This window comes from Solea senegalensis, linkage group LG1 (genome assembly GCF_019176455.1).
Source record: "Solea senegalensis isolate Sse05_10M linkage group LG1, IFAPA_SoseM_1, whole genome shotgun sequence".
Taxonomy (NCBI): domain Eukaryota; kingdom Metazoa; phylum Chordata; class Actinopteri; order Pleuronectiformes; family Soleidae; genus Solea; species Solea senegalensis.
In genome coordinates, this window is record NC_058021.1 from 846,268 (window position 1) to 858,748 (window position 12,481).

A 12,481-nucleotide genomic window follows, 5' to 3' on the forward strand; every position below is an offset into this window, starting at 1 on the left:
CTTGGCTTGAATCAGAAGGAAGGACGGAAAGGCGGAGAGGAGATGGGGTGAGTGAGAGTAAAAGATGAAAGGACCTCCATCAGGAGGAGGTGTCACTGGAGGGACAGGAAAGAACAAGAAAGAAAAGAGAAGATAGTTGGGTGATTGTCCACCATTTTAGAGTGGCAGTGAATGGCCAGCAGCCATTATTATGCTAAATTAACCTGAGAGCTCCAGGCCGCCACTCAAGATGGAGGAAAGCCTGACACCAGCTAGTTTACCAACACACACACACTAAGGATGAACTCAATCCCCTCCCCCAAATTTCCTCCGCACACGCACACACTTGTGGCTGTGGAGTGGTCAGCAGCATAGCGCCTTCATTATCATCAGACGCCATTTTCTGCCACAAAGATTACCAACAACTCCTCCTCCAACACACACATGCACATAAACACAAAAGGCCTGCCCCCTCCCTGCCTCACACACTCACTACAAGTCTCACACATTCCCCACCCCCGACTCTTCAACTGGCCGATGAGTGTGGGCGCGCGCACACACACACACACACACACACACACACACACACACACACACACACACACACACACACACACACACACACACACACACACACACACACACACACACACACACACACACACACTCCCCCAGTTCTGACCCCTGCTTGCTGCTCTGGCCCTCCCTCTTCCTCTAGATAAAAGAGGCTGAGGGGAAGAGAGAAGGGAGAGAGACCAAAGGCTCGGACGGAGGGGGGGGGAGACTAAAGCACACTATACAACTTTAAAGTTGTAACCCTATTCTGAATGGGATTCTTGCAGTAACTAGTGGTGGTGAAGTGATGAGTGAAGTTTTTTAGCGATCCATGTCCTGTTTTTTGATGCCGTGTTGCTCTCTTTCCTTCCCCTAGCTTGAGTATTGATGTTCAGATTTCCACTGCTTTCGCCCTGTAATGGCACAGGCCGATCAAATTTCACGTGAATCGTTCACACTACGTGACTGGAGACTATTGATAACTAGCCCAGTCTGATATCAGTGTATCTTTCACTTTGTCTTCTACGTGAAGCCCTGACCGCCGCTATTACGGTTTGTCCACTCATATGTGCTTCATTGTCCATTTCCTCCAAATGGGAACATAATTGACATCATGTTCTGTTGAAGACTTGAAATTAATGATTGAGACCATTAAATGCTCAAGGAAAATGTTTACTGGTGTTTTAAATCAAGTGAGAAGCAGAAGCTTATTTCACCATCGACTTACATTCAAATCGCCCCCTGGTGGCTAAATGCTACTTCCGCCCTACTTCCTGGGCTTCACTTTTCAAACCAGAGTATACAATCAAGGGTTATCAGCATAGGGCTGAACAATAAGGATAAAAAGTCACATCACTGAGGATAATTATCATGATAAATGTCACCACTCTACTGCAAGGACTGGCAGTGTTTCTGATGTCAGATGGTGGTGATGATGATGATGATGATGATACTACTGCCAGCTGGTTTTCTCCTTCATTTTCATACATGTAATGTAAATGTGTCCTTGTCGATGTGTCTCGGGGGATTTTAAAAACTCTTGGGACTCAAACACAGTGTTGTGAATGTACTGATGTTCTTACCTGGTTTTCTTGGGGGTCTTGGTCTTGGGCGTGGAGCTCTTGGCTTTCTTCTCCTTGGGCTCTTTGGGGGTCTTGGGCGTTTTGGGCGTCTTCGGGGTCTTGGGCTCTTTAGGCTCCTTGACCTCTGCCTTCTCCTTTGGTTTCTTTTTCTTCTTCTTTTTCTCCTCCACTGTTGGTGAACTTCCCTCTACAATTCCTGTGCCAGTAACCTGTTCACCCACATCACTTCCTAATATGGGAAACTCCGACTTAAAGTCCTCCTCTGCTCCTCCTTTCGCCACCTTCTTGGCTTCCTCGTCTTGCTCTCCATCCACTACTTTTGCTTTATTCTTCTTCTTCTTCTTTTTTGGCTTGGTCTCCTGTTGGCTGGACTGCTCTGTGCTGATAGGCTGGCTGGGCAAACCAGCGCCAACGGTCAGTCTTTCAGGAACCATCATTGAGGCATCGCCTGACGGGTCCGTGGGGGAATGCTGAAAAAAAAAAGAAAAAAGAAGGAAGGACAAATAAATAAATGTCACCGAGTTAGAAAGAACCTCTGATGATATTATCAAACCAAATATATTTATATACAGGGCAAAAGTGCTACATCAGCTGCACAAGATATTAATAACAAAATAAAAAGATTGCAATAGCCCAAAAAATTGAGTACTGAATCCTTAAAAGTGGAACTATTTTGTCAATTAAGATAAGAAAATGGGAACATTTAGATGAATACATTAGATCAGATAAATACTAGATAAGTTTAGTTTTCAAATGGGCAGAAAACATCTATGGATCAAACTATTTCTTTTTTAAAGGATCTAAATGTAGGATAATATAAAAAGGGTACGAACGAATGAACAGCAGTGGTAAAGCCCATTAACTACAACAGCTGCACACTTCTTTCAATATGAAAGATTCAAACCCAAGGAAAAAAACAGGCAGAAATCCTTCTTACTATGCTTAAAAATAATCAAAATCACTGTCGATTTATTTCAACATTTCAAGCATGTTTGCTTATATTTTCCTTTGACACTAGCCCTGTCGTGCCAGGCTGTCAGTGAGGGCTGATACACTGTAGGGTGGAGGGTTGACTTGTCAGTGTGGCAGACTACAGAGCAAAGAGGGGTAGATCTATCCATCCATCCATACATCCTTTCATCCACGCACAAGACAGCCACCTCCCCCATCTCTCTCCAGGACTCCCTGTTGCTACGGTTTCCTCCCTGCTACTGCCTCCTCCTCCTCCTCCTCCAGCAGCTAACCTCAGTAAACAAACCGGCTGACACCTCATTTTTCCTCCTCCCTTGCTCTCCTGTAGACTAAAGCCCTCTCTCCTTCGTCCTCCACCTCCTCCTCATTGCTCCCAAGTAAGCTTTCTGTGACAGGAAACTGGTTACCAGCTGTTGGGAGCCTCTCCAGCTGCCTCTCCTCCCGTTCCTTCTCTTCTATCCCTCCCTCCCTCCCTCTTGCTTCCTCTCTTTCCAGCTGCTCAGGGTCCCAGTAGCAGATGGGAAATCAGGCATCATGACACGAATAAATTATCTCCATACTTCAAAAAGGCACAACGAGGGAGTGTGTGTGCATGTATCATACGAGAGTGAGAGAGAGAGAGAGAGAGAGAGAGAGAGAGACTGGGCCTTTGAGAGCGCGTGTATGCGTACTTCAGTGTGTAAAAGTGTGTCAGCGAGGTGTGTGTGCGCGTGTGTGAGCATCAGCAAGTTCAGAGCAAAATGCTACAGCAGCAGCTCCACACACACACACACACGGACACAAACACACACACATCCCAACTGCAAGGTCACACATCACACAAACCTCTGCACACAAACACCTGCTGACACACGTAAAATGAGCCACTTAATAACACAAAAGGGCGTGAGTATGTGTATGTGTGGGTATATGCATGTGTGTGTTTGCCTGAGTAAATGTGTGTGTAGTGCAGCTGAGAGAGAGAGAGACAGGGAGAGAGAGACAGATGAGGGGAATGCGGTGCCCAGCGATAAATCTGTCCTCCTGCCAAGATTCCCAGATAATCAATCACATGAATGACAACGGAGACACACCAAGTGTTTACACAATCATGCACACACACAATCACACACACACACACACACACACACACACACACACACACTGGAGTCCTGCATCAGGTTTGGTGTTGTGCAGAAATAAAAAGTGTCATCATTTTCTACCGCGGCTTCTGGTTGCAAAACTCATCGATAACTGAATTCAATTAAAAATCGGCAAACAGCACAGCCCATCGTTACGATGCTACATGATGGTATTGGTATTAGCATTCTGCACCACCTGAGGCATCGACCTCACACATGAAGGGCAGGTCCCACACCTGTTGATCTACCTGCTTCACACTATGACTTTGAGAAAAATGGATACACGTAAACTCTACGTCGACAAAGAGATGCTGGAGATTTGTTTGAACAGGGATTGACTTGCTTAGAGACTTATGAGAGAAAAGATGCTAATTTTCCACCCATGGCAATAGGTTCAAACTCTTACTGAACCACTTTAGCAAAAAGTAACCAATGATCATTTTATAGATTAGTCTGATTATTATCTTGATTATTCACTTGGTCCATAAAACGTCAGCAAATGTAGATCACCGTTAAACAAAACGTAGGAAAATAGGAACGCTTTCAAGTGTTTATTTTATCATTTTCAAAATAGCTGGATCCTATGTGTAGATCATTCTGGAGGAAGAACTGAAGCTAATTCAGATTGAAATGAACATTATCATTTTGACAAGTGGGGTGACATTTTGGTCAAATATGCAAAGCTGCAGCATTTATGAATCAAAAGTAGTGTTTCCATCGAGTGGTTGAGTGGAGCGCTTCGGTTCGGTACAGTACAGAGCATATTTTTTTGCATTTCCATAAAGGAATAGTACCACAACAACCGGGCCCCATCCATTCCATTTGGCACCCTTCCCTTGGGATACCACAGCAAAATGGGGAGGAGCTAGACTAGCTCCAACCACACCAGTCAGGTGATTAGGTGACAGAAAAAAGTCACTCCCTTGTGACCGGTGTTTCTTCAACACGCCGTCGACTAAGTAAAGGTACTGTTCTCAGTCGAAACGGAAGCTATCCAGACGGGAATACTGCAATAGTGTCCACATTTAGAAACTGAGATGGTTATTGTGGAACCACAAACAGCACTACTGGCTCCTCCTTAGCAGGTGATAGAGTTTTGCAAGGGACTAAACTTATGTCCCAAGATTGGTTTATTTTCATGCATGGGATTTAGGGTTTCCTCAGAATTCGCAAAACAAGAGGGCCTTCACAGCACTAAGTATCCGGGCTCCAATAAAAAAACCATCCATTAAAAACTGAGGGCTGCGTGACTAGATCAACAGACTCAGGAGATGAAGAGTGTCAAGTGTCATCTCGATCAGGATGCAGGGAGGATGGAGGACAGAGTGTGAGGATGAAGGTGAGTCGTGGAGTTGAGGGGGGAAGGGACTGAGGCAAAAAAAAAAAAACACTTAAGACTCCCAGAGGATGGAGTGAAAGGAAATATGGTCCTCTTTGATTTAGCGTCTCTCTTCACCGTCCATCCATTCTGTTGTTCTTCCATGCCTTCCAAAAACTGACAGCTGCTAAATACAGTATCTCTCACCTAGATTTTGGCGTGTTCATTCATCAAGATCTGACCGTTTTCACCCTCAACACTAGCCTCTATTTTATTAACCACTTACTTTTGTGTTTGTACTTGCAAAACCTCTGCATGACTCTTAGAATTTAGTAGGAATTTCATTCAAACAGTGAAAGAATCACAACCACTGGCCCATTGTTTTATGATACTCTTGGGGGGCAATGAAAGAGCTATTCAATACATGCAGTCGTTGAATGCCTTTTAATACCAAACTGACATCCTCACTTGCATGAAATCATTTTTGCACAGTGACTAAATCTTGCAGCTTTCACTCCCCCGTCCCGAAGATCGACTGAACCTTCGAACACCAGCCTTAGTCTGTCATATTGCAAAACATTAAACCTGTACCTTTCTTCAACCTTCTATACGATGGCCAATGAGCCGAGAAGTGAAGGGGAGAATACCGCACATTGTTTTTGAAAATGAGAACCCTGAACATACACTATCTCAAGCTGGTAATGAATCAAACAAAAACCAGAACTATTCAGTGTGTCTGAAGGTTGTCATGAAGACATCTTCATGAGTTACGTTGAAGACATTAAGGCAAATGAACTTAAAGCCTATTGGATGAGCCTCTCTCCTCTAAAGTAACCGTTAAACCTCTGAAGATATTAAGTGTGTGTACGCAAGAACAGGGCTCTCGTGGTAACGGAATTAATACCGCGATAAATTAAAACGTTTTAATACCACAGTGCGCAACTTTATCATAGGCTCTGTGTATATGTGTAACTTGTTGAGTTAATAAGAATGTTGCTAAAAGAATGCGATGACACGACAAGTGTCATCACCACGATAACCCACGATAAATCAGCAAAGAAGTAGCTTGGCATGGTTAGCACACTTGTTATCGCCATATCCATCTCTGAGTCACCTTTAACAACAACAATGCAGCCAAACTGAACTGCTGTGGTTCTCCAGAGGTTTCCATTCTGAGAAGACAGATCACATGTACATCCATCTTCTATCCACCACTTCTGATGATGCGACTGCTCAACATGAAAAATGCAAACTTGAAAGCACTCTTATATGAAAACACCTAACAAGGATTTCAGATGAATTGCAGACGACTGGTGACTTTCACAGAAACAAGGCAACGGAGGGAACATAGGAGAAACATGTCCTCGAAGCTGCACAGCCTGGGTGAGATGGATGCTACGACAGCTCAAAGAGTGCGGTGCGGGCGGGGGGGGGGAAGAGACAGGCATGTTATATGTCAGCTCGAGTGCTGCACGCAACAGAGTGTGTGTGTGTGTGAGATGTGGAATAAAGGTCACAGCACAGCACTCTGCCGGAGCTGTGACCTTGAGCTGCTGACGAAGGCACATGCGTGCGTGCGTGTGTGTGTGTGTGTGCATGTGTGTGTGCATGTGTAATAACCATGCTTAGTGAACAGATGGAGCTTAGAGTACCAGACATACAGTCATCATGACTGACTGGCCAGCTTGGGGTGTGTGTGCATGTGTGTGGCTCTTTCTAACAAGTGCATCGTGGGGCACAGAGAACTCCCTTCCTGTGCCGCAGACAGACACACACACCTCATCTAGATAGGCTATCCTATTTCTCCAGGCACTTTTGCCATCCCATTCCAGACCACACTATCCCAAGCCACACGGTTGGAGCGTGTGCGTCCGTGTGTAATGACGGGGGCTGTCGGGCCTACAGCTCGAGTCTGAGCAGCGCACGCAACATGCCCAGGACTCACCAGTCAACCTGGCATCTAGGTCAGAAGTGCCAGATAAATTGAGTGTGATGGCTGAAATGTCAAAAAAAACACAGCCTCGCAGGATTGGTGGTGGAATGGGGTGGGGGTGATGTGTATGTGTGTGTGTGTGTGTGTGGTGTAGTAACTGAGCAGAGGGAGCAGTGTGGATGAGAATGGAAGAGAAAGAGAGACCATATCTGTGTGTGTGTGTTTGTGTGCGTGGCCACAGGGCTGCTATTGTGTGTGAATGGGTCAGTGGAGAAAGGGGGCTTTGAGCAACAAAACAAGCTAATGGAAGCCAAGGGCACGTGATGCAGGCAGCAGTGACACACACACACACGGAAGTTACCATTGAGAACTGCTAACCTCTTCCCACCCCCACCCCCTCCCTCCTGCTGCTGCTCCCTCTCCCCCTCCTCGACTTCTATACTAGAGATCCTGGGCTCCCTCTCTTGAGATCTTTGCTTGTTTTCCCACTTCATTCCTCTTAGTGTTTTCCCCTCCCCCCCACTCTCTTAATCACCCTCCAGCTTTTTTACCCCCCTCTCAATATCTCTATCTTTTCTAAACCTTCCGTCTCTCTGGACATCCGGCTACACAACAGTAACTAAAGAGATGACACTCTTCAAATGGATCAGAGAAACCGGCAGGCAGACAGACAGGTAGGTAGACAGACAGGCAGATTGAGAGCGGAAACAGAGGAGACGGGGAGAAGGGAGAGACAGGAAGGGAGGTTTCCTCTACAGAGGGAGGGGGGGAGGAGATGTGGGAGCAAGAGGGAGGAGAGATTATGCTGGTGGCGCCTCTCTCTGTGTGTGCACATGCATGTGTGTATGTGTATTGCACACGTGTCTCAGGATATGCAGCTCACAGGAAACAAACAGCTGCAAAAATCCATTCCCCCTGCGAGCACACACGGAAACACAACCACACACAAGACCGACAGTACACACACAAAAGAAAAAAAAACTGATATAAACACACACACACACACACACACACACACACACACACACACACACACACACACAGTGGCCAATGCACCGCTGTGTTTTCAAATGTCATGTACACACATCTATGCATACACAAACACACACACTTCCCTTACACTCCACTCACATTCCCCCACCCACATGAAAAATAAACATTCTGATGAAATACACCCACACATGAAAACAAATGCACATAGTGATCTCTGTCGCACACACACAGAGCACTGCTACCACATCAAAGCATTTGTTTTTTACGCACACTCACCTGTATGTGAGGCACTTTTTGTGGAGTAAGAGGGGGTGAGGAGAGAGGATGGGGGGCGACAGACGTAGGCACCCATGGGTTGGATCCCTGGTTGGGTTGAGGGGGTGTGCTCTGCAGGTGGTGGTGGGGCAGGTGTGTGTGCTGTGTTTGAGCGTTCTGGGTGGGTGGCGCTAAACCCTGGTTTGAGGCCGCAGCGGCTCCGTGCTGACTGACAGGTGGTCCCTGGAAACCCATGAGTGCCGGCTGCAGGGGCTGCCCGTTTCGAGAGGTCTGCTGCTGGGCCTGGAGCAGACGCTGGTCTCCCCCCTGACTGACAGGCGCTTCATGGGGTCCTGAGAGTAGATGGTGAGAAGAACACGACATCAGCAAAATCTTTAGACGGTGAAATTTACCCAAATGCTGCTATTCTTTTGTTTGAGTGTACTCTTCGTTAAAAGCATCCGTATAATACAGTAATAGGCCTCTTTCAAAGTAGATATTTTGACACGTAAAAAGACAGGTAGTGTTGATGACATTTAAGATCGTTCTATTCAGTTCATGCAACAGCGATCCAGCTTCCAATTTGACAGAGAGGCATCTAAATGAGACTAAGCAATCACTTGTTTATTTAAACCTGTGCTTTTCCTAATGTGCCATGTCAAATAGCTATGAAACAGGCCCATAGACATTAACTGGCTTCAACAAAATGCATAAAAATGAAGTAAAAAGATTGAAATTGTTTTATCAAAAGCACTGAAAGTGTAACGGTAGGGATGTTTGTGAATTACTTCCATCATTTTCTGGTGCAACAGTGAGATTTATGAGCTAATCCATGATCAATCTGATGTCACTTCTATGAATATTTGGCAGAATTATTAAGACAAAATTGCACATTATATATTTGGGTATATACATATCAAATGTCTATCTTTTAATCTGTCAATATTACAGTTAAGCTGTAGTTTAATTTCACCATTTACATCTGTAAATAAAAAAGCTTGAACCATTAAAGTGACCATAGTGTGAGCAGCGCATGCAACACAGGAAAGGCATCAATTGTGTGGCGTTTACCTGGCTGTTGCTGGAGCTGAGGCCTGTTTGGACCCATTTGTGGACCACGCTGAGGCCCCATACTGGGATACATCTGCCCTGCATTCGGGGGCATGTTGTGGGGCTGCTGGTGTTGAGGGTTTGGGGGAGTTCTCTGTGGGTGAGGCATTGGATTGGGTGGAGACTGCAGGGCTGTGTACCCTGCAACCTCTGGGGGCACAGGCAGGCCGGCGCTAGGGGGTCTGACCTGCTGGGGAGGAGGGGTTGGGGTACCCAAAACCCGCATGGGGGACAAAGATGCGGGAGAGGGGTAAGATCCCTGAGCTGGGGGGGCAAGGTGAGACTGGGGCTGATTTTGAGGCTGGGGCACATTCTGGGGGTGCTGGGCGTGGTTTAAAGGGTGCAAAGGCTGGCCCTGTTGACCAGGCTGCTGCTGCATAGGGGTAGAATGGGTTTGAAGGGGCTGGGTTTGGTGTGCTGTTGAGGTGGGATAGCGTTGCCCCTGCTGACCCGTTGCTGGGCCTGGTCCCTGGTTAAACCTTTGGCCAAGTTGTCCCGCTCCCAAGGCCTGGCTGGTGTTAGTGCCGACATTAGTATTAGCACTCGGGCCCATTCCGGGTCCAATGGCTCCATACTGAGCCTGATAGCCAGGGTACTGGGCTCCCCCAAACCCTGCCATGCCCTGTTGGTGCTGGTGGGTATGTGCTGGCTGCCGAGAGGGGGAGTGTGGGTATCGGGGTGTGTGGCCCATGTTGGGATAACCCTGTGGTTGAGGCTGGGGCTGTGGGTGTCTCATTTGGGCTCCTCCCATTCCGACATGTCCCAGATAGTGAGAAGGGTCCTGAGCAGGAGGGTGTGCCATGCTCTGTTGAGGGTAGTGTTGGTTCATGCGAGCTGCGTTGGGTGTCTGTGGGCCTTGCATACCACCGTAGTTGCCTTGAGACATCTGGTAGCCTCCCATCTGATTGGGGGCGCCCCCTTGCTGCGTTGAAGGCTGCTGATATGCTGATCTGCCCTGCTGCTGCTGCTGCTGCTGGGCCCAAACTGCACCCCCACCAGCACCAGCTCCTCCCCCTCCCCCAGCATCACCTGGGTACCCATGGTGGGGGTTGCTAGCATTAGCTGGATTATTATGGTAGTGGGAAACGATGCCATTCATGGTCGCATTCACATTTGGCGGCCCTTGGCTGGGACCATTCTGGGCCATCATTCGACCTCCCGGGGCACCAGACTGATCGTAGCCATACGGGCTGTGGTCGTACATTTGCCCCAATTTAGGTTGTGCTGGGCCATTACCAGCACTGTGGATCATCCCCTGGTGGTAACCCCTGTTTCCCTGGTGCTCGTGGTTTAGAGAGGGATTAGTCTGCTGAGCTAGAGGGTTGGACTGGCCAGGGGCCGGCTGCTGAGGAAAGCAGCCTCCTAAACCATCTAATCCATCTGAGAACAGCCCTGCATCGTCCCCGAATAGACTCAACATCCCTGGGTCCGCCATGGGTGGGTGGGGGGCCCACAGATGGAGGGGATGAGATGAATAGGTGTGTTGTGCAAGGAGAAGCTAACCAGCCAGATGCTAATTTGTAGCTTGTTGCTCCATCATCCTCATTACAGTTCCTAAATAGAGACAGAAGAGAATAAATAGTTATTTTTGGATTATCCTGCTGATAAGATGTTCTGTGGTAGCAAGCATCTCAATTCAAAGTTGTCTTTTCACAAAGTAGCAGAATAAAATGTCAACAAGCAACAAAGGCCTTGATAAACTTAAATCATAACACAACTGAGCAAAGTCACACCACTTCCCCAAATCACTCTACCTTCTTCAGTAGCCATATTAAGAAGTGTTAGAGCAGAGGAGGAGCTGAATAACTTGAATGTTTAGCAAGTTAATGAGTTGTAACCAACCCAGAAAAAAAAATTTAAAAAAAAAACCCACACACCCTAAAAAAACAAAACACATTAGCACTGCCACAAAACCCTCCCCCACTGCCATTTTACAACCAAACAAAAGAACTTCTTTCTTTTTTAACACACGCACACACACACACACACTTGGAAATCATTGAATGTGTGTGTGAGTGTGTGTGCGTGTTAGAACAAAGGGCCCAGCAGATGCAACTCTGTTTGAACAGCAGCAGCTGCCATCCAGTCAGCCAACAATCGACCAACCAACAGACAACTTTTTCCATCTACCAGTCACAGTTTGGTCACCAAGACCTACCGTGGACAAGCTAGTAAGTTCAGTCCAAGTAAATGATGGGCTTTGAGAATGGAAAATAAACATGTACAAAACAAGTCTACCTTATTATTAATAATGTCACTATTTTCTTTAGACAATCTGAAAAATGAACACCCAGGTGGTGGGTGACTGTAATTATACCAATACTCCAGTCTGCATGACTGAGTGGGTAAAAGATACTCTAAGTGGATCTAAGCCGGCGTGAATGTAAGGGGGGAGGCTGCATCAGAGACTGACACAAGGACGAGATGGGGGAGGTTTGCTTGTTGCTTCAATGCACTGGGAAAAAACAAAAAACAAACCTACCTAATACAACTTCTAGCTCTACAACTTTCCCTCTTTCCTACTTTCCTTTACTTAACATGTTCATTTATTGCACACACCAGAAGGAATCACAGTGGAAAATTAATAGATTAATCATTCATTTTACTAATTGTTTAATTGTGTTTTTACTTAATCTTTTCACTCATAATAATGTTACGTTACTTCAGCAAATATAAATGGAAGGGACACCTAGATTAGAGGAGCACCTTGAATTCTTAGCAGCAGGCTAACAGCTGTGCTTGACTGTCCAGTCTGGCATATCAGGCATATCCCAGGATGCACTGGGTGAGAGATGGGCTGCCTCCTGGACAGATTGATAAGGATGAGCCAATACGATATTGGTATCAGTCCGACACTAATAAAAATCATGTGATGGGTAAACAAAACCAAAAACTCTGATGTGTTTAAAAAACTCTAAAGACCATGAAACTGGCTAATTGGGCACAGGCTCGAATGAGACAATGTCAAGTGACCAGAATGTGAGTAAATACAATATATTAGATATAATATTGGATCATGCATGGTTCAATTGGACTAGTGTCCCGTCCCAGCATACAAGCTCTACTAGGAAAATGTATTAAATGGAGATTGGACACCTCCGATCCAGTAGGGGTCGAAACACCCCCTTTCAGCTTGTTAGTATTGGGCAGTCTCGGGTTTAGC

At 46.4% G+C, this 12,481-nt stretch overlaps 1 protein-coding gene across 2 annotated transcripts in view; it reads right to left on the bottom strand.

Annotated features, from left to right (window-relative positions):
• Positions 1-12,481, bottom strand: part of chd7 (chromodomain helicase DNA binding protein 7) — a 70,078-nt gene that overhangs the window by 39,706 nt on the left and 17,891 nt on the right. For both annotated transcript variants that reach the window (XM_044044358.1, XM_044044367.1), the window contains exons 2-4: positions 9,280-10,872; positions 8,230-8,561; positions 1,617-2,086 (exon numbers count right to left, since the gene is read on the bottom strand). In XM_044044358.1, the coding sequence (XP_043900293.1) occupies positions 1,617-2,086; positions 8,230-8,561; positions 9,280-10,753 (2,276 nt within the window). In that variant the 5' untranslated portion in view covers positions 10,754-10,872. The remainder of the gene's footprint in view (positions 1-1,616; positions 2,087-8,229; positions 8,562-9,279; positions 10,873-12,481) is intronic.